This window comes from Rhodamnia argentea, chromosome 2, assembly GCF_020921035.1.
Source record: "Rhodamnia argentea isolate NSW1041297 chromosome 2, ASM2092103v1, whole genome shotgun sequence".
In the NCBI taxonomy this organism is placed as follows: Eukaryota; Viridiplantae; Streptophyta; class Magnoliopsida; order Myrtales; family Myrtaceae; genus Rhodamnia; species Rhodamnia argentea.
Genome location: NC_063151.1, coordinates 11,083,121 through 11,108,035, shown reverse-complemented (window position 1 = coordinate 11,108,035; position 24,915 = coordinate 11,083,121). Strand labels below are relative to the sequence as shown.

Below are 24,915 nucleotides of genomic sequence, written 5' to 3'. Positions count from 1 at the left end.
GGAGAAGGGAGAGAGATGGAGTTGGAGAATTTTTTTTCATTGATGGGTTAGATGTTTCTCATCAACCACGGCTTTTCGCGTATTTGAATGTGAAATTTCATGACGAAAAAAGAAAAATCATAAATAATCAATATCCAAAACTTTAATTAAAAAAATTTTACTTGATACTCTATAGAAAGCTTCAAGGTATCGAGCGTAGGTGTCGGATAGTACAACCCCAATTCCTTAAATCTATCCTTAAACCTATTCTTTAGTCACGGGTTTTTGGACCGTTGGGTTTGGGGGTGAGAAAGACCGACCGACCAAATTGGGAATCTCCTAGATCGGATTGAACTAGCCAATTGGGTCTTATTCTTAGGGGTGGCTGATCCAGTTCTCGATTCCATAAAATTGGAACCGGTAATTTTCGGTCCGATTCTTGATTTCAAGGGGGAATCGAACCCTCCGGACCGAAGTGATTATTTTTTATTTTTTATTTCTTAATATAAACCTAATAATCCACCGTTTATTTTTTTTTTCTTATATGCACAAATAATATTAATTAGTACACGAAAATTAAAACCCATATTACTCACCTCTATTAATAATCCACCGATTCAATTGGATTGCTAGAGAGCTGGACCGGTCCCAAGACAATCTGGTCCGACTTCTAGGTGGGACCGAACAAGGCTGGATCCAGAATCGATCATCCCTAATTGGGACCTACCCTTTTGTATTCACCCGTAAGCCTACTCAATTATGTCCGCCGCAAGTCCCACATATTCTCTCACACATCCCTCTCACATGTTCACGGCGAGGGTTGGGCGCCCTCGTCGACCGAAGAGGGCGACCGTGCCCTTGGCGCCCATCACTCTCAATTAATTTTTGTTTCGTCTTTTTTTTTAATTTAATATTTGTTGCAGGTAACATTTTCCCACGAAAAGGATCTAGATGGACATAAAAACGAAAGAATATGCAAAAGCGGACGAAGTTAATTGTCCTAAAACCGGGCCTTTTTCTATCCTAGATTCCGCTTCTTATCTTGCCCTTGCTTGGTCAAATTTTCCACGATATTTGACCCTTATACTTTGATTGGTTACAATACTACTAATTGAACTACTCTCCCATGACAATTTAACTTCTTTTGTCTCGGTGGCAAAGTGCTAAGTCTGCACCGACTATATCGACATGAGGCGCTACGAACCTAAAAATTACACTTTTGGTCCGTATATGTTTTGGAACGATCGGTTTTTGTCCCCGTGCTTTGTAAGTTTGTATCAATGACAAAACTAGTGTCTTATTATTTTTCAATAAAAAAACGTACTTACTTTCATCACGTTTCAGTCAAATTTTTATGAAAATGTCAAATTAAAGGAAACTATTTAGGACTAGTTTAAGAGAAAATGAAGATGACTTTAAAATCTACTAATCGCTCTTTGAGCTCACAGCCTGGACCGATTTGCTCGATTCCTCCACCAAGCTTCTCAAGCCGCAAAGTGCTCAGAATCGATTGAGCAAGTCCAAGGAGCCAATATCATTGAAGTTTGTTTGTTAAAACAAAAGCTGCCTTTTCAATCCCACATAGGATAGAAAAAAGAGTGCAAGTCTCTTTACTAGTTAGAAGGCTACAATGGTCTTTCGTAATAAAGAAATGAGCAAGTGGGCTAGACCCCACTATACCCGCGTGTGATTGCGCGATTTTGACGCGCTTAGCACTTTGCACGCTTGCGCGCCGCGGACGGAAATAAACCTTAATTATTATTTTTTTTCGAAATCAATTCTTTTTATATTTATATTCTATATTATTAATTATGACTGTTCGGACATGAACAATTGCATCCGAATGGTGGTTGTCACTTACAAACGGTTGTGTCCGAATGATTGTTATCACTCACGAACAGTCATATCCGAATTGTAATGTTTCAGACATGAATTGGTGCAATGTTTCAGATATGAATAAGTGCGATGTTTCGGACATGAATACATGCGTTCGTAAATGGGCGCTTTAGACACCAAGAGGTGTGTTCTATTAGTATTATATAAAGGACAATTCCGTTCAATATCTAGAGTTAACTTTTATTCTTTCGTTTTCCTTCAAAAGAAAAACAATCAATCTTCATTGTTTCGTAGAGAGTTTTAGGAGATTTACTGGAATTGCTATCCAAGATTCTCATCGTGACTTTGTTGTATCCTCAAGGGAATTTGCCAGAAACCTATAGCAACTTTGTGAGGCAAATTGATCCTAAAAGAGAGTGATTACACGCCTCAAAGTCCGACCACATTGTTACTCCATTCCATTAATTATTCCAACAATTTTTAGGATCAATTTTTGCCCAACAATGGAGTCGGAAACCATCAAAGTGATGAATCAAGATATGGTCAAGTTAGATCGGTTCGATGGCAACAACTTCTCATGTTGGAAGGACAAAGTGATGTTTCTGCTTACCGCTTTGAAGATATCATATATTCTGGACCCGAATTTGGCACTTATTGAAGATCCTTTTCCTACCACCGAAGGGCAAGAACCAAATGCTGAAGAAATTGAGAGGGTGAATAAGGCAAAGAAGAAACGTGATGAAGACGAACTACTCGTCAGCAGGCACATTCTCAATACGATGTCCAATCAATTGTATGACTTGTTCACAGAAATGAAGTCGACTAGGGAAATCTGGAATGCACTCGAATTCAAGCACAGAGCAAAGGAACAAGGTACTAACAAATATCCGATTGCTAAATATTTCGATTTCAAATTCATTGATGCTAAACCCCTTCTGGAGCAAGTCCACGAACTACAAGTTCTAGTGAACAAAATTCGTGCTCTCAAAATCGACATACCAGAAGCATTTCAAGTTGGAGCAATCATTGCTAAATTGCCTTCAAGTTGGAAGGACTATGGGAAAAGGCATATGCACAAGATAGAGGACATAACTTTGGTTCAACTCCAGAAACATCTTCGCATTGAGGAAGAGTCACACTTGCGTGAAAATTCTGAACTATACAAGACTAAAGTGAATGTCCTGACGGGTAATGGATTTCAGTCCAAAAATAACCCGAACTTGAAACGCAAGAGAGAGCAGAATTTTAAGAAGGCACAAAAGAAAAAGAAAGGAGGCTATTTCGTTTGCGGCAAAGTGGGCCATTTTGCAAGGGACTGTAGGCACCGCAAGAACAATACTTCCAAGGATAAGAATATACCAATGCCAATTGTGAAGGCGGATACCAATGCTGTTGAAAAAAACTATGTGGCCATGGTTACACATAAGTTTTCAAACTTGGAAATTTATAAGGAAATTGATGGTATTGTGGCCACGATTACTGAAATCAATGGTACTTTTGTCCAATCGGGTTGGTGGTTGGATTCTAGAGCAACAATCTACGTGTGCAAAGATAAGTCCATGATCAAGAACTTTCAAGAGGTTGTTGACATTAACTATCGAGAGGTCCAAATGGCAAACACCAGTGTTGCAAAAATCGAAGGCCAAGGCTCCGTGGAGTTAGACTTCACTTCGGGTACTATTTGAATCCGATAAGGTTATCCTGTCGAAGAATGGAATATTTGTGGGAAAGGGTTATGCCAATGATGGCATATATCAACTAAGTATCAATAATAAGATTGAATCTTCTGTTTATACTGTTGACTCTTCAATTTTATGGCATAGTAGATTAGCGCATTTAAATTTTCGATATTTAAAGAATATGAAAAAAAATTAGATTTGATCAATTTTAATGGAGAATTAGATAAATGTGAAATTTGTGCCGAGTCTAAATTAACAAAGAGACTTTTTCCGAGTACAGGTAGGAATTTGAATTTGTTAGATTTGGTGCATAGCGATATATGCGAATTCAATGGAATGTTAACTCGTGGTGGTAAAAGGTATTTTATTACCTTTGTGGATGACTGCAGAGGGTATTTATACGTTTATCTCCTAAGATCTAAAGATGAAGCATTTACCATGTTTAAGAAATATAAGGCTGAAGTAGAAAATCAATTGGAAAAGAAAATTAAAGTTCTACGCTCGGATAGAGGTGGTGAATATTTCTTGAATGAATTTTCATCATTTTGTGAAGAACATGGTATCATTCATCAAACTTCAGCACCATACACTCCACAGCAGAATGGTTTGGCTGAAAGGAAAAATAGATCTCTTGGAGAAATGATTAATTGTATGCTTTCTAATTCAAAGCTACCAATTAATTTATGGGGTGAAGCATTACTTATCGCATGTCATATTCATAACAGAATACCATCCAAGAAGACTAACGTAAGTCCATATGAATTGTGGAAAGGCAGAAAGCCAAACTTGTCATATTTTAAAGTGTGGGGGTGCTTGGCTTATTATAGAGTACCGGATCCTAAGAGAACAAAGCTTGGTCCTAGAGCAATTAAAAGTGTTTTACTTGGATATGCTGAAAATAGTAAAGCTTATAGGCTTCTTGATTTAGAATCAAATGTCATAGTGGAATCAAGAGATGTTGAGCTTTTTGAGAATAAGTATTATACGGACTTTGAAATTATTGAGAATAATAATTCACAGCCTATAGAAATACAAGTATATTCTCATGAAAAGGAAATAAATGATTCGAAAATTATGACTGAACCAAGGAGAAGCACAAGACCGAGAAAATTGAAAGATTTAGGTCCAGACTTTATTACTCATATTTTTCTTGTTGAAGGAGACAGAGATAATAATGTGGTAAATAAATACCCTTTAGTATTGAATTTAGAAGACGATCCTAAATGTTTTAGCGATGTTATGTTTTCTAGATATGCTTCTTTTTGGAAAGAAGCTATAGATGATGAAATGGACTCAATTATGTCTAATAATACTTGGGAATTAGTAGATTTTCCAAAAGGATCTAAACCTATTGGGTGTAGGAGAAAATATAACTCTAATGGTACCGTCCAAACTTTTAAGGCTAGGTTGGTGGCCAAAGGATATAGACAAAAAAAAGGAATAAATTATTTTGATACTTATGCCCCTGTAGCACGTATAACATCTATTCGGATTCTTTTTGCTCTTGTATCCATTTATGATCTTTGTGTTCATCAAATGGATGTCAAAACCGCTTTCTTAAATGAAGATTTAAATGAAGAAATTTAGATGGAACAACCAGAAGGTTTTATACTTCCCGGGAATGAAAAGAAAGTGTGTAAATTGATTAAATCTCTTTATGGACTAAAGCAAGCTCCAAAGCAATGGCATGAGAAATTTGATTCAGTCATATTGTCCAATGGTTTCAAACATAATAGTGCTGATAAGTGTATTTACTCTAAGTTCACTAAAGACTATGGAGTCTTGGTTTGCTTATACGTTGATGATATGCTTATTTTTGGAACCAATATGACCGGAGTCAATGAGACTAATAAGTATCTAACTTTGAACTTTAAAATGAAAGATTTGGGTGTAGTAGATACTATATTGGGTATCAAAGTAAAAAAACATAGTGGGGGTTATTCGTTGAGCCAAGGAGATTACATTGAAAAAATGTTAAATAAATTTCAGCATCTTGGTTACAAAGTGGCGAGTACTCCATTTGATCCCAATGTGAAGTTAAATTATAATTCTGGTAGGACAAGAGCACAACTTGAATATGCGAGTGCTATAGGATCTTTAATGTATGCGATGTATTGTACTAGACCCGACATCGCATTTTCTGTGTGTAAATTGAGTAGATACACTAGTAATCCAAGTATAGAACATTAGAATGCTGTTGGCTATCTTAAGAGAGCCAAAAATTTGGGATTGTTCTATAATAATTATCCGGCTTTACTAGAAGGATACACCGATGCTAGTTGGATTACAAGTATAGGAGATAAACATTCTACCTCTAGATGGATCTTCACATTAGGAGGATGTGCTGTATCTTGGGCAAGCAAGAAACAGACTTGTATATCTCACTCAACGATGGAATCAGAATTTATAGCTTTAGCAGCAGCTGGGAAAGCGGCTGAATGGATTAGAAATTTGTTGTTAGATATCAAATTGTGGCTTAGTCCAATGCCTCCTATTTCTATCCATTGTAATAGTCAAGCTACTTTGGCAAGAGCATATAGTAGCACCTATAATGGTAAGTCTAGGCATATTAGTCTAAGACATGAATATGTAAGACAATTGATTCAAGATGGTACCATAACAATTGTCTATGTAAGGTCAAGCAAGAATCTGGCTTACCCTTTCACGAAGGCACTACCAAGAGAGGTAGTAATAATGAGCTCAAAAGAAATGGGGTTGAAACCATTTAATTAAATCACCAATAATGATAACCCGACCAAATACTAGCACATCACTAGTAATATGGTTTAATGGGTAAGAACAAGTTACTGAAAGTGATTGTATAATACCGATATAAGCTTTGACATGAGAAATCAGATTGTATGTTACGCTTTAGAGGCTGAATTATATTCTTAATGAAGTATAATACATTAATGTATCGTATTCATTAGTAACAGAAACACGTGATTGATATTTCACCTATATGAGCTTAGAAGTGGTGTCGCTTCTTACGAAAGTTATGGTTGCTTTCTAGAGAGCTCATGAAAAGATACAAGCACAAGACCATAACAAGGCGAAGTATATTATAAACTTCTCGTTGAAACAAGAGGTTAATATATGTGCGGTATGTCCAGTGCTATTACTAAAAGTAACAAGTTTAAAGCCGCAGCCTACTTGTGACTTTGATAAAACTTTGAGATACTTGCACTAAATGAAGGTTTAACTCGAAAGAGATCTTCATGTATGTATACCGATCTCATGAAATTTTGGTCGTATCATTTAAAAAAAAACTAGAAATTTATAAATATTATTAAAAAAATTATTTGTTTTACAAACAACGTGGGGGATTGTTGAAGTTTATTTGTTAAAACAAAAGCTGCCTTTTCAATCCCACATAAGATTGAAAAAAGAGTGCAAGCCTCTTTATTAGTTAGAAGGCTACAATGGTCTTTCATAATAAAGAAATGGACAAGTGGGCTAGACCCCACTATACCCGCGTGCTAGTGCGCGTGTGATTGCGTGATTTTGACGCGCTTGGCACTTTGCACGCTTCTCGCCGCATACGTAAATAAACCTTAATTATTATTTTTTTTCGAAATCAATTCTTTTTATATTTATATTATATATTATTAATTATGACTATTCGGACATGAACAATTGCGTCCGAATAGCGGTTGTCACTTACGAACGGTTGGTCCGAATGATTGTTATCACTCACGAACAGTCATGTCCGAATTGTAATGTTTCGGACATGAATTGGTGCGATGTTTCGAACATGAATAAGTGCGATATTTCGGACATGAATACGTGCGTTCGTACATGGGCGCTTTAGACACCAAGAGGTGTGTTCTATTAGTATTATATAAAGGACAATTCTATTCAATATCTAGAGTTAACTTTTATTCTTTCGTTTTCCTTCAAAAGAGAAACAATCAATCTTCATTGTTTCGTAGAGAGTTTTAGGAGATTTACTGGAATTGCTATCCAGTATTCTCATCGTGACTTTGTTGTATCCTCGGAGGGAATTTGTCGAATCCTATAGCAACTTTGTGGGACAAATTGATCCTAAAAGAGAGTGATTACACGCCTCAAAGTCCAACCACATTGTTACTCCATTCCATTAATTATTCCAACAAATACATGCATCTCTGATAGTCCAGTACTTTGTGCTCGCTGCCATGTTGAATTACGAGGGGGTGTACGGAGCTGCTCCTTTCGCTCAGCTCCCTCCTCTCCAAATGAACCTTGATAAGTTGGAAGCAATATCCTAGAAGCTCAAGTCAAAATGTCTAAGAACAGAAGCTCCAACTCAATCTATCGCTGCCACCAGGCTTCTTGCACGGGAAGGGATAAATACAAAACAGCTTGCACGAGAACTGACGTCCTTTGAGTTGAAGACGACATTCAAGGATGTGTTCCCTGCTGAGGCAATAGCTGTTGAGGAGTATCTCGGTATCTGCAGCAGTTCATTGGCGGACGCTGCCGCATGGCCTAAGCAAGGGCATCCCTCGCCGACCTCGAGGGAAGCCTTGCATGGGCCCTTGCTAGCGATAAGGAAAGAAAAATAAAATAAATGAAATGTTGACCTTTAGGGCAGGGTTGTCGGCGGCCAACCATCGCCTAAGATCGGCCACGGACGAGAAGGAAGGGGAAAAAAAGGAAAAAAAGAAATGAGAAAACATAAGGAAAAAAAAAATAAATAAAAGAAGAAAATGACAAAAAGGCCTTAGGTCAACAGGTCTTTCTTTGAAATAATGATTCCATTTCATATTCTTATTTGAAATAAGCTATACTATAGGCTTTTATTTAATAAAATGATGGCATTTCGGATTTTTATTTGGAATTTTTCTTATATTAAATACAAATGTTGGAAAAAAACATACTTAGAATCTTTGCTACGATGAGAACAAAACTTCATTAAAAAAATGTCCGGACTAAAATTTTTTCAAGGACACGTTGATACATGTACACAAAGGAGCCACGTGTCAAAAAGTTGTACTGACTCATCGGTCTGGCAAATTTCAAGATACAGCTCAAGAATAGGTATTTGGACAAGTACTACAAGGACAAAAAATGTAATTTTCCCTCCTCCTTTTTTGATTTTTTGTTCTTTATGGCTGCACTTAGATCCAGACAATTGTCCCCAATCCATTTTGGAAAATTAGAAACGTAAAATTGCTGTGCGATCTCATCGTATGGTGGACGTACTCATAACTGATCCGGATTAGAAAGAGTTGTTGGAGTATATTTTTGCGCAAAATTTAATGTAAGCAGTGTCATATCATGTGACTTATATATGGCCCTGTTTTTTGCGTCAGCAAAATGGTGTTCGACGTTTGGCAAACTATAAATCACCCGCAAAAGCAAGTTTAGATTAATGGCACGGTTGATTGCTTAATCATAGTTCTAAAGGGGTTCGCTGGCTACCCCTACCATGATGAGAGTGGAGAGTTCGAGATTGTCTATATGTACACTACCAATCAAGGTTTCTCGAGATTGAGAATAATTTGGGTGGTCCCAACTCCAAGTGTGAAATTGAACTGCCTGAGCCGACAACAGGATCGGACCGGAACGTAGGTGGTTTTTTTAATAAAAATTATCTTTTTCTTTGAAAAAATAAAAGAAATTGTCAAAATCCTAAGTCGGACCAACCCCAGCCCAAACTATCCGTGCGGACCATTACAGTGACGGGCTACCTAGAGCCTTGGTGAGAGGTCACTCCGATTCGACGTCGGTGGGGGCCCCGTGCTCACCCTCCAATACAAAATCGAACCGTTGCAGAAAATAAAATCATTTTCTTTTTTCACGTTGATTTCATCATGCCCTTCACCAGCCTGGCAGGCTGGCCCTACCATAAAGAGGAGAGAATGGTTAACGGGAGAGAGAGAGAGAGAGAGAGAGAGACAGACTTAATTTCCTTTTGAAGTTTAGTATTAAGTAATGCTATTAACGTACGCCGAACGTGTGGTTGTAATTCTAAAATCATAACTACGTAATCGGAATATCCGATATTTTCTCGAAAGATATGTGCTTTTCTCAAAATTTCCACGGAGAATTAAAAATACAAATATAACCTCGATTTTAATAAGAATGTGGATTTGATGGTCCCCCGGGCATGACGACGGAGGGAACGACGGTGGCTCGCCTACGGGTATAACGGTCGATCCATAGCTGATAGCTCGACGTTCGCACTTGTGTAGTGTAGAAACTAATATCGAGATAGGGACCACGACCTTCACAGGTCCGATGTATTTTGTGAAGATGCATATGTACCGTATATTGCATGATAATGTACATTACTAATGTTGCGTAATGTGGCGAAATGTTTAGTATTAAACTCGCGCGACTCGTTGGGTAAAGGAGAAAAAAAAAATTTAGACACGCGTGTAGCACGTGTCGTTTTGGGACTTCACGGTACGTATGTATGCGCATATGTATATACTCATACATTCACTAAAAAATATTGAAATTGGTTTGTTAAGCAAAATACGATAGATCTTCAATAGATATTAGATAGCATCCACATCCACTTTTTCTTTCTCTTAATGAAAAAATAAGCAGCCTTATAGTTTACTAGGTACATCACCCCCATGTTCTTCGTATACCAAATATTAATTTTCGAAAACAAAAGGTTATTTCTTGACCGATACGGCGTGGTAAGGCGAGATCGGTGTCTTGACGGCTGCATGAGGAATTACAAGAGAAGTTCCATACTATGCCTAGCCAATGGGAGCACTTGAGCATATCGAGCTGGGGATCAAACCAAGAAGGTCTCGTCTCCCGCCCAAGCGTTACATTGGACTTTTGCTAATTCAATCCTAAACTTTTTCACATTTAGCTAATTGAGTTCATCCTACTAATTTTGATCAAAACCGCTAATGTGGACGCCAACTACCCTACGTAGCGTGGCCAGCGCTGGCGTATATAATTTTTTTAATAATATTTAATATTATCCATTTTTTTCAATTTATTATTATTATTTTTTATTTCCTTTTCTTTTTTCTTCTTGAAGTGATCAACGACTCCACTCTAAGGAAAAAAGACAGAGAAAAAAAATGAAAAAAAATGAAAAATTAATAAATATATATAAAAAAAAGTATTATTAAACATTGTTTATGTCAATGCCGATACTCGTAGGACGCCAAACGTCCACATCAATGATTCCTATCAAAATTTGGCCAAATGGACTCCATTGAAAAGTTTATGACTGAATCGATAAAAATGCAATATGTTTAGAACTTTTTTGAAAAAAATTTCCTCTTGTGTGTACCAAAACTAAAAGGAATCTATTTGTCGAGGATCACCGAACTCATCCATCAAGTTTAGCGGGCTCGGCGATTCAGTAGACCATAAGACCCATGCTCGTTAGTTCAATGCCCACTGCACAATTTTCGGGTCAATCCATTATTCACGAATTTCCGACCTTGGAAGAAACCTAGAAACTTGGGAAAAAAAGGAGCCTAGAAAACATATCAAATTGAAGGCTCTATTTATTTCATGAAGAAGTTTATTTTCGAAAAGAAGAAATCGTATTCTCTCATCTTTCCTCTCCGCACTTCTTCATATTCCTTTTCTTTTTAATCATTTATCAATGAGTTTATTTTATTTTCCAAAATTTTTTAAATTATTATTTTTCTTTAATTTCTTCCTTTGCCTGGACAAGCCTTGTCGGCCTCGGGTGAGGCTCCAACTCATTAGATCCGACGAGATTCAACTCGCCCGTGGCCGACGAACTTGAGCCTTGCCCAAGGCCGATGAGGTCGAGTTTGCTCGAGGCTAGCGAAGCCTTGGGTGAGCTCTACTGTGGCTGGTCCTCGAGCACTGCCATGGCCAGCGATCAACATAGGAAAAGAAAAAAAATGAAAAACTTAAATTTGTTAATATTTTTCATTAGAAAAGATAAGTCAAATTTTTCGTATCAAGCAACGAGAGTATTTTTTTAATCATTTTCAAGTTGGCCAAATGCAAAAAAAATGAAAGTGACGTGTCTCGGAGCCTAAATCACAGCCGTTGACCACATAATTTGCGTAATGCTTCCCGGTTGGATCCGCAGAATCCGAAGGTGTCCGGATAATAATTCCTCGATGTCGGGTGGGTCCTTGGAAAGAGCGCGCTTAGGAGTTGGGACCACATATCGGCGCGCAATGTTTAGCCCGTTCTCCGACAAGGCCGAAGCCCCGGGGGGCCCCACACCTGATTCGGCGCCACGTGGATTTCCCTATCTCTGAGTCGTATCCGAATCGGATCAGCTAAAAGCCAAAAAGACCCGCATCGGATTTCACCACGCCACATGTACGGACGCGATGACCCGGCACAGTCAACCGACCGCTCCACGCGAATCACGATGAATCTTTCAATCCATCAAGGAAGGGGGATGGCATCGCTCGTAATTTCTCCCGAACTCGGGACCCAGTTTCGCAACCACCCCACCCCCCCTCCGAAACTGAGGTTGCGAGGTTCCTCTCCCCCCTTTTGTCCGCTCCTCCCGGCGTCTTCCCCCACCTATAAAATCCCAATCGTCTGCATCGGGCGCTCGCTCTCAACGCAGCTCGGCGACAAATCGAGGGAAGCATCGCCATAATCCGAGAGAAATATCTACCCTTGCCTGCGCGTGGAAGGACTTGATTGGAGCCGATTGGATGCGCTGAAGAATCGGCATTCCTGCACATCGCGTCCGTCCCGATCGTTCGCGTCGATCTCTGTCTTTTCGCAGCCAGGTGAGCTCGAATCTCGTTCTCCGCGTAGATTTGCGATTCGGTCCTCCGATTGCAGTCCTTCAATGGCGATTCGCGGTGGTTGCGCGATCGGCATTGGGCGTGCAAGCGTTACTCAGCTGAGGAACTTGGTTAACCGAATGCAGACGCGAAAAGCGCGACGGATTTGTTTGATTTGTTCCGACTCCGATACGAAACTTCCTTCGTTTCCTCTCTCTCTTATTTTTTTTGGTTAAATGGTTGATGACTTCCTCACGTATCTATGTCCGCGTCGCGTACTTCGGCAGAGGTATCTGTAGTGTGACTGTGGTACTGTTTTCGTTTGACCTGTGTTGGTCGTGATGCGGTGGGCGTATTATCGTGGAATTAAGTACTATGTTAAAAGAAGTATTCTGGGATCGATGCCCGTTTATTGATGCGTCGACAGAGACATCAGTGCTAACTTAAGTTGCATATGATGCGATCTGAAAAAGTTAATGTTGGAAGCTACAAGCTTTGGTGTTTTTGATTCTGTCGTATAAAGAAGAGAGAAGCAGGATAAGTAGTGACTGAGCAAAGCTGAAATTAGCACAGCTATTTTTATATCCGTACTCATATGAGTCTCAAATTTCAAAATTTTCTCTCCAGTTCTTTCCCTACATGGAATCCCCATCGGTTGTGGACATGATAGAGGCCTCATCAGGGGCCCACTTTTCCGGATTTCACATGGATGGGTTGCAGACCAGACATGCAGTGGAGCATCCGTCGACCTCCATGGCTGAGTCTGAAGACCTTCACATGCAGCCATTTGTAATTGGTGCGCGTCTCTATTTGGGTGAAGCCTAGCATATTCTCCTAATGCATCCTTATGGAGTAGTTATGAAAAGTTAATTAAAAGACTTATATCAGTTAAATGCAATGGCATCTTTAGTTTTCCCCACACTGAAATAATAGGTAATCCACAACATGAAAGCTGAGAGAATATTTCCAGTTGAAATTTCCAATTAACACTTGCTGTATTACATCCTCTTCTTGTCCATGACCTTGATATCATTGCTTCTGCACTTTTTGCTACCTATAAGTGTCAACATGTTGTGAAGTTAAAAGTCAAAGGAGGCATTTATGTAATCAACTCCCACATTGGAAAGGTTCCAGTATTAGAATTTTCACATTGCAAATTACTGTTTCTATTTCTAAACGAATCACTATTGTTCCTGCATCTTCTGTGAGACTTTTTGACATTGAGGGCATAAGCTTAGCAGCTCTTGAATATTTAACTTGCAGGAGTTGCTGGAGGAGCTGCATCCGGAAAAACTACAGTTTGTGACATGATCATTCAGCAGCTTCATGATCAACGTGTTGTTCTTGTTAACCAGGTACTTTTTTGTAGTTCCTTTTGTGGTTAAATATGATGATTTATTGCCTTTTGAGTTCAAACATGGGTTTGTTTTGGAGAAATGACTGGTGTTTGTGTGAAGATGGGGAGTTCTAATTGATTCTGCATGAATATGAAGCTATGTAATATTATTTCTTCTCTGTTTGAGATGCTATTCCAACTTGCTGACTCTGCTTCCTTCCACTTGCCTTTTTTCTCTTTTCAGCTGAGTCATTACTTACTATTTGACCTTGTTTGTTTTCAAGTGAAGACCAATTAAATTGTCTCTGTTTCTAAAACTCTTATTAGGAATTACATTTCCTTGGAACTTGATAATACAATTAAAGAGGAAGCGAGGCATCTTTTTTCTGATAGAAGATTTTAACATAGTAATACTTGTAGTCAATAGAAGGTGAGTGATGAGGCCCTCACTTGTCTTTTACACTAAAGGGATACCCGTTTGAATTGTAGGTGATATGTAGACAATACAGGTGCTGGCACCATAAGCTTTCTCTAGAAACTTGTTTTTAAAATTGTAAAATAATATAGTACTGAAGATTTTCATAATTGAAAACATAAAACATTTCTTTAAGGACTTTATAGTTGTCAGTATCTTATTCTCCTCGGTTTTGCAATACCACACTGGTGAGCTTGATTTGTTGTAGGTTACATTACTGTCATCATTTCTCTTACTATTTGCTGCTGAAAGAATGTACCTGATCACCTGTGCTTCGTGTAAATTTTTACATTTTTATTTGTTGGCCAAGAAATTTTTCTGAGCAAACACTTCAATGTATGATGTGGCAGGATTCTTTCTATCATAACCTAAGTGAAGAGGAACTTACACGAGTCTTTGAGTACAACTTTGACCATCCAGGTGAGGATGCCTTTAACGTATTATATCCCAGCACTTTATTAACAATTATCTGGCTATTCGGACCCTTGTTTGTTTATAACAATTATTTGTCTATTTTGCTATTGTGATCCTTATTTGTGTATAACTAGTGGATTTTAAACTTAATGATGGGAGAGAGACGCTAATTTTGGAACTGTTGTGCAGCCATGGTAGTTATTGATAGCAGGATGATGTTAATGTTTATATTTAAAGCTATCTCCCGTCTATTTTCAGATGCTTTTGACACTGAACAATTGCTATCTTCTATGGACAAGTTGAGGCATGGGCAAGCTGTAGATATCCCAAATTATGACTTCAAGAGTTACAAGAACAATGTTTTTCCAGCAAGAAGGGTATGGTTTTCTCATTCATGGAGTTTGAAAGACATGCCATTAGCATATTACTTTCTTATATCAGTGATTAATTTTGACATTGAAACACATGGGGCATGCAATACAACTCCTTTTGGGCCGACAAATTCAAAATTTGACTACCTTGGTTATTTTTTACCTCAACTCACATGCATTCTGGCATCACAAAAGCATGTCTAGCTTCTTTCTCCCTTATCAAAGTGCCTACTTTTCCATGTTCAAAATTCTATCTCATGAAGTAACTGGTATATTTCACAGAAAAATATTCAGAGCTGCGCACTGGAAATGTTTATGTGAGTTTCCATTTGTCCTTCATAAATTTGCTTTTCGATGGAAACAAGTCCAATTACAACCAAATGATGAGCTGAAGTGTCTTGGCATGCAAGAGTAGTTCCAATTTTCTTGGTGAATTCATGTGCCTGCTGCGTCATGGGAGGTCCTTTGGCATGTTAACTTTATAGGTCAAGGGGTCTCTAGCATGTTTCTTTGTCTGTCTTTTCTATTTAAAATAGAGGACATGTGCTTGTACTCTCCACAAACTTATATTGCCCATATTAAGGAGAATTGTAATTTCAATGTACGATCCTTTCAAATTAAGATAGTTTGTTCCCATAATTATTTTCACCCTGCATGCAGGTTAATCCTTCTGATGTTATAATTTTGGAAGGTATACTAGTTTTTCATGATCCTCGTGTTCGGGAGTTGATGAATATGAAGATATTTGTTGATACAGGTTTGTTCCTTCCTCTATATAACCAGAAGGTCACTTTTAACTAAATTTGAATAGTACAGTATTTCCGTGAAAGTGATGTCTTTGTTATGTCCTAAGGGCTCCTTTAAGAACACAGAAAATAAGCAGAGAAGTGTTGACTTTAAAAGTATCCCTCGTTGTGGGTGGCATTCTAAGATGGTAACAGATTTCTCCTCGAGTTTGTTTCGCATGTGGCTCCCCCATTTGTCAATTCTGCATGTCTTTCTAAGTTCAATTGGCATGGGAGAGGGGGTGTTAAATTACTGCAAATTTTGACACCTGTATTTGTAATATCCTAGGTTTCATTAGATCACTCTCATTGAAGGAATTAATTAACCCTTCTTTACTTAACTCATCAGTGAATTTTTTACTTAATTGGATTTTTAAGCCAAAATTAGTTAGTACTACCAATGCAGTTCACATGTGGAAATTGGTGTATTTGGATGCTGAAGGTTTAATTATTTGAAATCCCTATAAAGTCAATGTGATTATTTAAAGGTATTTCTATTTTTTTCACAGATAATATCTGAGTATTAGATGCTTGATGCTTGTCTTCATGCTGTGTCATTGTCTGCCAATTGATAAATAAATGTTAAAGATGCAAAATAAAAAGCCGAATCACCATGTGGTAAAGAGTACTAGAGCCAGTGTGAAAGCTGAACCAGCCCCTATTGCACAATAGTTGAGTGAAGAAGAGGAAATGTCAACCAAGCGACTATCTCTTTCTCATTCCTCAATATACCTTTTCTTTTGCGATTTTCCCAATAAGATTTTGGTAATCTTTAGCATGTAGAATTTCTGGTTCTTTTTCGTGTTACTAAGTTGAACTGTTATTTCACATTGCAAATTTCAGTGCAGATGCTGATGTGCGTCTAGCGAGGAGGATAAGACGTGATACTGTTGAGAAGGGAAGAGATATTGGTACAGTTCTTGATCAGGTCAGATGCTGTTCCTTCTTCATGTTCTTCCTCTTCCTCTTCTTCTTCTTATTGAATTTACCATGTTAATCTGGTTCTGCAAGTAATTTGTTACCTTGGTGCACTGCTAGTATTGTTTGACATGTACATATTGAGTTGACTAAAATTTTTCATCAATTAGCATACATAACAAAAAAGAAAACAGAAAAAATTGCCCATTCTGAATTCTTTGTTGGCAAGGCTAGGTGCATAAAAAAGATCTTCTTGAACTTGCTTTTTGTGGCTTAGCATCCTTCTGGAACTGGTAGATAAGAACTGTCAGTAGTTCTGAACAAGTTCTGGAAAACTTGATAGATCTTATGCAAGACCTGCTGCCAGAGGAAAAATTTATCATTTTAAGTGGAACAAGACATATGCTGGCCACCAAAAAAAGGAAACTGACAAGTGAAGTTTTTGCTATTTTCAAAATATAATTTGCGATACCCATCCTGTGTTGATAGTATAATTAAAGGCGCTGTACGGCCAAATATTTAAATCTCTCAGCGACATCCCCAAAGTACCAGTTATTCTTCTGCGAGTTCATACATGCCCCGACATCATGTTAAGGATGGTTATTGGGGGTTTCTTACATTAGTTTTTAATACACCTTCAAATTTGATGCAGTACTCAAAATTTGTAAAGCCAGCTTTTGATGATTTCATTCTTCCAACAAAGAAGTATGCCGATATTATTATACCCAGAGGAGGAGATAACCATGTAGCTATTGATCTGATTGTACAACACATAAGGACGAAGCTTGGTCAGCATGACTTGTGTAAAATATACCCAAATTTGTATGTCATCCAAACAACTTTTCAGGTATGTTAGTGTCATAAGTCTTGCTTCTGAGATGGCAAAATTAGGCTATGTTCGTGTTCACTCTTATATGTTCATTTACAATTTCGACATTCCACTATCGACTCATGCCTTCAGTCCTTTGCAGATACGGGGCATGCATACTCTAATACGCGATTCTCTAACGACAAAGCATGACTTTGTATTTTATGCTGATAGATTGATCCGTTTGGTGAGCATATGTTTCTCCTATGACTTTGATGCTTTATTTGCTTTTGTGTTTAAAATGCGATTTTTGGTTCTTTCAAACTAACAATTCAGTATTCTGTGCCTCAATTAGGTGGTGGAACATGGCTTGGGGCATCTACCATTTACAGAGAAACAGATTATCACTCCGACTGGTGAGCTGATACCTTCCCGATCTTTTTTATTTACTTCCTGATTGGTTGGAGCTATGAAACTTTTCATTTCTTTTCCGGCAATATACATCAAAGGGTTACTGGGTACTTGTGCACTATAACATGAAGTAGAATGCTTTTGACAACATGTTTGCAGCCACTTTTTAGTAGTTGTGCTTCTTGCATAAGCTAGTTGGCATATAATGATGATGAAGCAATTTCTTCCTTTACTACATATTTAAGCTATTATTTTGGAAGAGTTTGTTGTGCTGAATAATGTTCTTTTGTTTTGAGAACTGTATGACATATTTATATATTCACATATAAATGCGGAATTCTCATGTCATTTTTATCTGAAAAGAGAGGTTAAATTGCACAGTAGGTATTCATTCTATGTAATTTTGTGGCCAATATTGATAATAGGGTTGTGGGACAAAAAGAACATATTTGATAGATTTGAGAGCTCTTTGCTTGCATGACATTGTGGTGTTTTTCTTGTTTTTTATGTACCCAAGTGCAAGCATGTCTTTTAGAATGATTTCAATGTTTGTGTCATTGCAGGTTCAGTATACACTGGTGTAGACTTCTGTAAGAGATTGTGTGGTGTCTCTGTTATCAGGAGGTAATTTTTTTGCTACATGGCTCTAAATTTTCGGATCTAATTTATAGTTGCCAGCTTGCAAATTTTACAAGTCTATTCAAGTGTAGGTGCTGCTTTACACATTGTGGGGATTATTCATGCATCATTGGCTCCCACTGGTCACATAGACGTCCATAACTAGGACTAATTAAATCGTTGTTACTGACGGTCAGTGTTAGTTTATCCTTCCAAAAGGAAAAAGAAAAGAAGTTGTACTTGTATTAATTTGTGTATGTGCATCCATGTTTTATACTAGAATGAGCAGAAACTAACTCAATGCTTGTTGCAGACATATTTTGCTTTTACTTTTGCTTTTTATGAACATAGGAATCTCTTCATTTGTCTCAAGTGTGTAATTTCCTGGATTAAAGATCTAGCATTTCATTTTTGTCGCAAAACCTGTAAGTTCTGAAATCTCTAGCTTTGTTCACAATGCTGTATAAAATGGTACTTGTGATTTAAGTAGTTCGCTGGTCTTGCAAATCTTTTGGAGTTGGGTATGACTATACATGTCAGTTGTATCTCATTTTTAAAGAGAAACTCAGGGTAGCACCATATGAATTATTTACTGTGTTTTTGAATTGATGGCAGTGGTGAAAGTATGGAGAATGCTCTCCGAGCATGTTGTAAAGGGATCAAAATAGGGAAGATTCTCATCCATAGGGAAGGTGACAATGGCCAGCAGGTCTCTCTCTCTCTCTCCTCCCCCCCCCTTTTCTTCCTCTCGTGCACATGTTCACTCAGGCAAGTTTTCAGATTTTTGTGATGTACTTTGTCTTGCATCTTAATTTCTTTGCTTTTGTGATTTCCAGCTAATATATGAGAAATTGCCAAAAGACATTGCGGAGAGGCATGTCCTGTTGTTGGATCCAATTCTCGGAACAGGTTTGTGTTTACCCAGAAAAATCACTATAAACTTTGCTGAAGTTATGATATTGGCAAGCGGTGCAACTTTCAATCAAAAGATAAGTGAAAGGGTTTGTGATAATTTTAGAATCTCAGTGTAGTCTGCATCATCCATTGTGCACTCCCTGTCAAGCGTGATATATGCAGGGGGTAGAAACTTGCAGTTCCAAGGATCCTATCCCGTTTCGATATTTCCTCTGGACATCTGTAAAAGTCAACCCATCGGCCTTCCAGAATACTGGCCCTTATCTTGTCACTTGCATTGGAATATGCCGTCTTATCAATCGACTTCCATGGTAAATATCCATAACGATATCTTCCTATCTCTGCTTTGCAGGCAATTCCGCTGTTCAAGCTATTTCTTTGCTTATACGGAAGGGTGTTCCGGAGTCAAACATCATATTTCTCAACCTTATCTCTGTGAGTTAGATAACACCGATCGCCCTTCCCCAATTCAACCCTCAACTCTGTGTTACTGTTACTTACCTAGGGCATTTTTTCAACCCTGTTCATTTCCCTTTTCTCTTACCAGGCACCTCAGGGGGTGCATATGGTCTGCAAAACCTTCCCAAGAATCAAGATTGTCACATCTGAGATTGACATTGGTTTGAATGAAGATTTCCGTGTCATTCCCGGCATGGGCGAATTTGGAGATCGATATTTTGGCACTGATGAGGATGACCAACAGGGGGTGGGCCCTGCACTATAGTTCAGCTCAGACCGGCTGCTCGTGCAGTTCGGGTGGCGGCCCATATTCATGTTATCCCATTTGAATGGGAGATAAGCTTAATTTCTTGATAGATGATCTATTTGTATTTTAACTTGTGAAACAATTTTGTCTCCATGGACTTCATAATTTCTTTTTAATCCTTGAGAGATCTCCCAATTTCTCTCTCTCTCTCTCTCTCTCTCTCTCTCTCTCTGTTCCTATAGAAAGGCTTGTGGGTCCCCCCATGAAGTATCCGTTTCTTCATTTCAAGTAGGCTGTAGAAACTAGAAAGGCTTGCAACGAGTGAGGCAGTTGCCCAAAATCAGCTGTGTGTTTTGTGTCAAAAGGGCAGCTCAGAGATATAACACGATGTCTTTGGGACGACATGTTGACTTTGAAACATGCTTCGTGTCCCCGTTCACTGCATCTTTTGTCTCTTGTTCCATTTTTTTCCCCTTTGGGCAGAAACCCACCATTTTCAAAAGCATCTCGAATCTATCTGGAACGTCGTTTCGGGGTCGTAATATCATATCCCACAGCTTCTTTTAATTCCTATGTTTTTGTGGGCAGAAAGTCAGCCACATTCACAGTACATACGCATGGACAGATAGAGAGAGAGTGAGAGCTGAAGCGTACTTTGTTTTTAGTCGGAGTAGAAGCCAAACGAGAGCGTTTGGTGTCTATGTATGCACCGTGGCCTGAGCAGCCCTTACGACGGTCGAAGAGAGACCGGATTATGAAGAGGAGCTTTTCCACACAAATCGTTTTGAGCTCATTCGCCGGAGCGGGTGAAGCTACTGGACAAGTGACACGTGGCGAGGAGAGGGATCACTCGTTGCTTTATCCGAGGATGATAACCTTCGCAGGGATAACAGCTTGACACGTGGTGCGGCGGCGACACGTTGGATTGTGCTCGTATATTCCCTCCCCCAAGTCCCACCTTCGCTCCATATAAGATTGTAGGGCAGTGAGAGTTTTCTTTAGCCCTTTCGACCTGTAGCTTTCTAGCCACTTCTTCCTCCAAGCTACCAAACCATGTCTGCCTTCGTAGGAAAGTATGCAGGTACTCTCTCTCTCTCTCTCTCTCTCTCTCTCTCTCTCTCTCTAATCTTCTAAAGGTGGCAGATGTGATCTTATCATCAAGAGCTTATCACTCAAATTTCCAAGCAATTAATTTTTGAGTTCTAGATTCACTAGTTGAGTAGTCTCCTTTGTAAAACATGCTGCTACTAATATGCCCATCTCAATGTGTGTGCAACATGATCAATTCTTGACCAGAAAAGGAAATGTTCTTTCCTCAGATGAGCTCATCAAGACCGCCAAGTACATCGCCACCCCGGGCAAGGGTATTCTGGCCGCGGATGAGAGCACCGGCACCATCGGCAAGCGCCTTGCCAGCATCAACGTGGAGAACATCGAGTCGAACCGCCAAGCCCTCCGCGAGCTCCTCTTCACCTCCCCCAATGCCCTGCCCTACCTCTCCGGCGTCATCCTCTTCGAGGAGACCCTCTACCAGAAGACGTCCAGTGGGAAGCCATTTGTCGAGGTCCTCCAGGAGAACAATGTGATCCCCGGCATCAAGGTGGACAAGGGCACCGTCGAATTGGCTGGGACGAATGGTGAGACCACCACCCAGGGATTTGATTCGCTCGGCGCCCGTTGCCAGCAGTACTATAAGGCCGGTGTGAGGTTCGCCAAGTGGCGCGCGGTCCTCAAGATTGGGCCTAACGAGCCTTCGGAGCTGTCCATCCAGCAGAATGCGCAGGGTCTCGCTCGTTATGCCATAATTTGCCAGGAAAACGGGCTCGTGCCAATCGTGGAGCCGGAGATACTTACCGACGGGAGTCACGACATCAAGAAATGCGCTGCCGCCACTGAAACCGTGCTCGCAGCTGTTTACAAGGCGCTGAATGATCACCATGTTCTTCTTGAAGGCACACTTCTGAAGCCCAACATGGTCACTCCAGGCTCTGACAGCTCCAAGGTAAATCTGATTCCTGAATGTGCAAAGTCCAAAACTAGCCACCTTAGCACATGACCATATGTTCCACCAATCCCAAGCCAAAGCATGAAAGCACAATTTGTGTTACCATTTGCTCAGGTACCGGCCGAGGTGACAGCCCAGTACACGGTGACGGCGCTGCGCCGGACAGTGCCGCCGGCGGTCCCGGGGATCGTGTTCCTGTCCGGGGGGCAGAGCGAGGAAGAGGCGACCCTGAACCTGGACGCGATGAACAAGCTGGACGTGCTGAAGCCGTGGACGCTCTCCTTCTCGTTCGGGCGGGCGCTCCAATCGAGCACCCTCAAGACATGGGGAGGGAAGAAGGAGAACATCGGCAAGGCCCAGGAGGCGTTCCTGGCGAGGTGCAAGGCCAGCTCGGAGGCCACTCTGGGCAAGTACTCCGGCGGGAGCGCTGGTGGGTTGGCCTCTGAGAGCTTGTTTGTGAAGGGGTACAAGTATTAGGAGGAGAGAAAGAGAGTCACGCTGGGGGGTTCACTGATTAATCAATCAAATCACTTGTGTATCGCAATACTTTTTGATCGTTTTCTTTCCTTATCTCCTCCCTTTCTATGCTTACTTCCAGTACATATTCTGCCCCCCAAAGCACTGTTCACCAATATATTATACCTTGTTGCACTTTTAGAGGAGTTTTAACTTCGGATGTGCGGTGTATTTTCTGGATAATTTATCTTTGTGCTGACACCTAAAATAGTTCGTTCGTTCGTCGTCGCACGTGCCAGAAGCACAAGGGAAGGAATCAAAGGCAAAATACCACAACATGTGCAGGTCACCCCGCATGGCACGTGGAGAAAATCATGCAGTGGCTAGCCTGCTAGAGAATGTTGATATGCCAATTGATGATGGCATACGTTGATGCCAACCGGTGGAAGAACTATGGACGGCTAAAAAAGCCCCTAAACAATCGTTTGAAGACCTGGTCAAGGGAAGCGCACTAAGTGAGAGACGCGGGCATGATCAATAAAGGAGGAAAAGAGAAGATTCAAGTTGTTACATTCCTTCAGGAGGTTACGGATGGTTACGTGACCTCTCATATATGCCGGAATAATTGCTCAAAGACGTGGTCGGGCAGTTTATGGAGGATGGCACACGTGGAAGCTGCCGATGAAGATCATTTGAGAGTTGCAACCGTCAGCAAGCGGGTAACAATTCAACCACTATAAATACCACCAAGCATCTATTAGGAAGCCCCCGACAAATCAGATGAATTTAGCTTTATCTTTACTTATTGCATTGCACTTTAATTTTCTTAGCGGTAGCTTTTAGATTCTCGTTGTCGAGTCAAACTCCAAATTTTTTTTTTCTATTTTCTCCTAGACACTTTTCTATCGAGTCAAACTCCGGTATAATGTCGAAGCGTGTTCAGGCTTCGTCGTTGAGTTAAACTCCATCCAAATTTGTATACATTGGTTCGTTTGTAAGATTTGTACGTTTTAAGCCTTTCCGTTGAGTTAAACTCAGGTTCGATTTACTTTTGTACAATTTTATTGAGTTTTCGCTCGTTGATTTTCTGAACCACTCCTGTTTGGAATCGCCACAGGACCCTCTGGCACATTTAAAAGCCGAAGAACTAATTTCGGTGAAAGGTATTTCGTCGCGGGAGAAATTCCGGCGAAACACTGTGTGAATGTCCATGTTTAGATCTAAGTTTTAGTGTGCAGCTGCTAGAGTTTGAGCATAGGCTGTTCCGGGTTGGACTACGATCTCCCATCCATTGCAACCGCCAACATTCGTTAGTTGGGCGAAAACTCGTAGAGGGGATGCAAACGATACAGACTAGTTCGTCGGACAGAAGCTAATTTGCTTTGTGTCGACGAGCAAATAAGATCGAAACCATCGACATTCCTCGAGCGTCGGCTGTGCTGGTCTTTCCTTGGTTTATTCAGCGATTACACTCAATCATGCATCCGGAGGACTATTACACTCGATCACGGATCACGCCTGTGGCTTTCCCAAAGGTTCTTCACCCATGGTTACCCTTCTGCTGTTAGTTATCTTAAAGCACTGCTTTATCTCTTGGTGGACAGTACTTACCATCAGCAAGAAACAGAATCAGAAGATCTTGCTTGACCAATGAGTCAATGGACTCTCTTTTTTCAATTGGGTGGTTCTTGAATCTGGGGACGCTTTGCTTGCTAATTTGTTACATTGTCTAGCGTTTAAGATATGATCTTTGTTTTAATAGTCTTGGACAATGGTTTGATTATTCAATGCTGTCTGTTTTGAGGTTTCTCCTCCTCCTTTTGACTGGCGTTTCTCTCTTTTTTAAAGAGGTGTCAAATAGGTGAGTCGGGTCCGATTGAAAATGATCCGACACATATTAACCCGTCTAATCCATTTTGACTTATATTCAATCACCCATACCCAATCCAACCCGACCAGCAATCGACCCATATTGGACCTAACTCATTTTGGCCCACGTTACTAAATCACACTAATATTCTAAGAAAAACTATATAATTCATTTAACCGATTTTAAGCTCTTCACTTGTATATGTTATCAGATGAAAACTTTACATCAAATAAAAAAACAAATTAAATAATAAAGAAATTAGTGAATAAAATAAGAAATGATATTACTAAAACATTTTGATGCAACAAAAAATCTAGTGAAAGTTTTTCCCTTTTTTTTTTTTTTTAATTTTCTTATTTTTTTGTCGATTTTTTTTTAAATTTTTTAAAAATATTTTTTATTCAAAAATAAAAGATCAGACGGTCCGAGCTTCATCTCCACCAAATAGAAGGGCGACGGAAACCCTAAAACTCCCAACCCATTTGGGAAACAGGATCATTGCAACGACTAGGCACCCCGAGAAGAACAGATTCAGCCGAACATAAGGGTCCGGCCTCGTTCGACGCAAGCTCGGATTACGCGCGGAAGAAAAGCACCTGCAGAGCGAAGAGAGATGATCAGCGAGGAGTTGGGGGATTTG

At 39.7% G+C, this 24,915-nt stretch overlaps 2 protein-coding genes across 2 annotated transcripts; both read left to right on the top strand.

Annotated features, from left to right (window-relative positions):
* Positions 1–11,972: 11,972 nt before the first annotated feature.
* On the top strand, positions 11,973–20,127 carry LOC115754141 (uridine kinase-like protein 3). Its single transcript, XM_030693097.2, has 15 exons — positions 11,973–12,190; positions 12,815–12,983; positions 13,451–13,542; positions 14,349–14,418; positions 14,671–14,789; positions 15,444–15,540; positions 16,417–16,496; positions 17,139–17,333; positions 17,458–17,541; positions 17,650–17,710; positions 18,269–18,329; positions 18,939–19,032; positions 19,160–19,232; positions 19,591–19,673; positions 19,786–20,127. The coding sequence occupies exons 2-15, from the start codon at positions 12,827–12,829 to the stop codon at positions 19,960–19,962; spliced, it is 1,443 nt and encodes a 480-aa protein (XP_030548957.1). The 5' UTR covers positions 11,973–12,190; positions 12,815–12,826; the 3' UTR covers positions 19,963–20,127.
* Positions 20,128–20,883: 756 nt separating this feature from the next.
* Positions 20,884–22,519, top strand: LOC115754142 (fructose-bisphosphate aldolase, cytoplasmic isozyme 1). Its single transcript, XM_030693098.2, has 3 exons — positions 20,884–21,025; positions 21,264–21,946; positions 22,064–22,519. Exons 1-3 carry the CDS (start codon positions 20,998–21,000, stop codon positions 22,424–22,426), a joined length of 1,074 nt encoding a protein of 357 aa, XP_030548958.1. The 5' UTR covers positions 20,884–20,997; the 3' UTR covers positions 22,427–22,519.
* Positions 22,520–24,915: the final 2,396 nt, after the last annotated feature.

Excerpts from the sequence above, each read along its gene's own strand:
- LOC115754141 (XM_030693097.2), top strand. The coding sequence starts at position 12,827 with ATGGAATCCCCATCGGTTGTGGACATGATAGAGGCCTCATCAGGGGCC. Across the intron at positions 12,984-13,450 it reads CATGCAGCCATTTGTAATTG|GAGTTGCTGGAGGAGCTGCA; the intron begins GTGCGCGTCTCT and ends TTTAACTTGCAG. Across the intron at positions 19,033-19,159 it reads AAGGTGACAATGGCCAGCAG|CTAATATATGAGAAATTGCC; the intron begins GTCTCTCTCTCT and ends TGTGATTTCCAG.
- LOC115754142 (XM_030693098.2), top strand. The coding sequence starts at position 20,998 with ATGTCTGCCTTCGTAGGAAAGTATGCAG. Across the intron at positions 21,026-21,263 it reads CTTCGTAGGAAAGTATGCAG|ATGAGCTCATCAAGACCGCC; the intron begins GTACTCTCTCTC and ends TTCTTTCCTCAG. Across the intron at positions 21,947-22,063 it reads CAGGCTCTGACAGCTCCAAG|GTACCGGCCGAGGTGACAGC; the intron begins GTAAATCTGATT and ends CCATTTGCTCAG.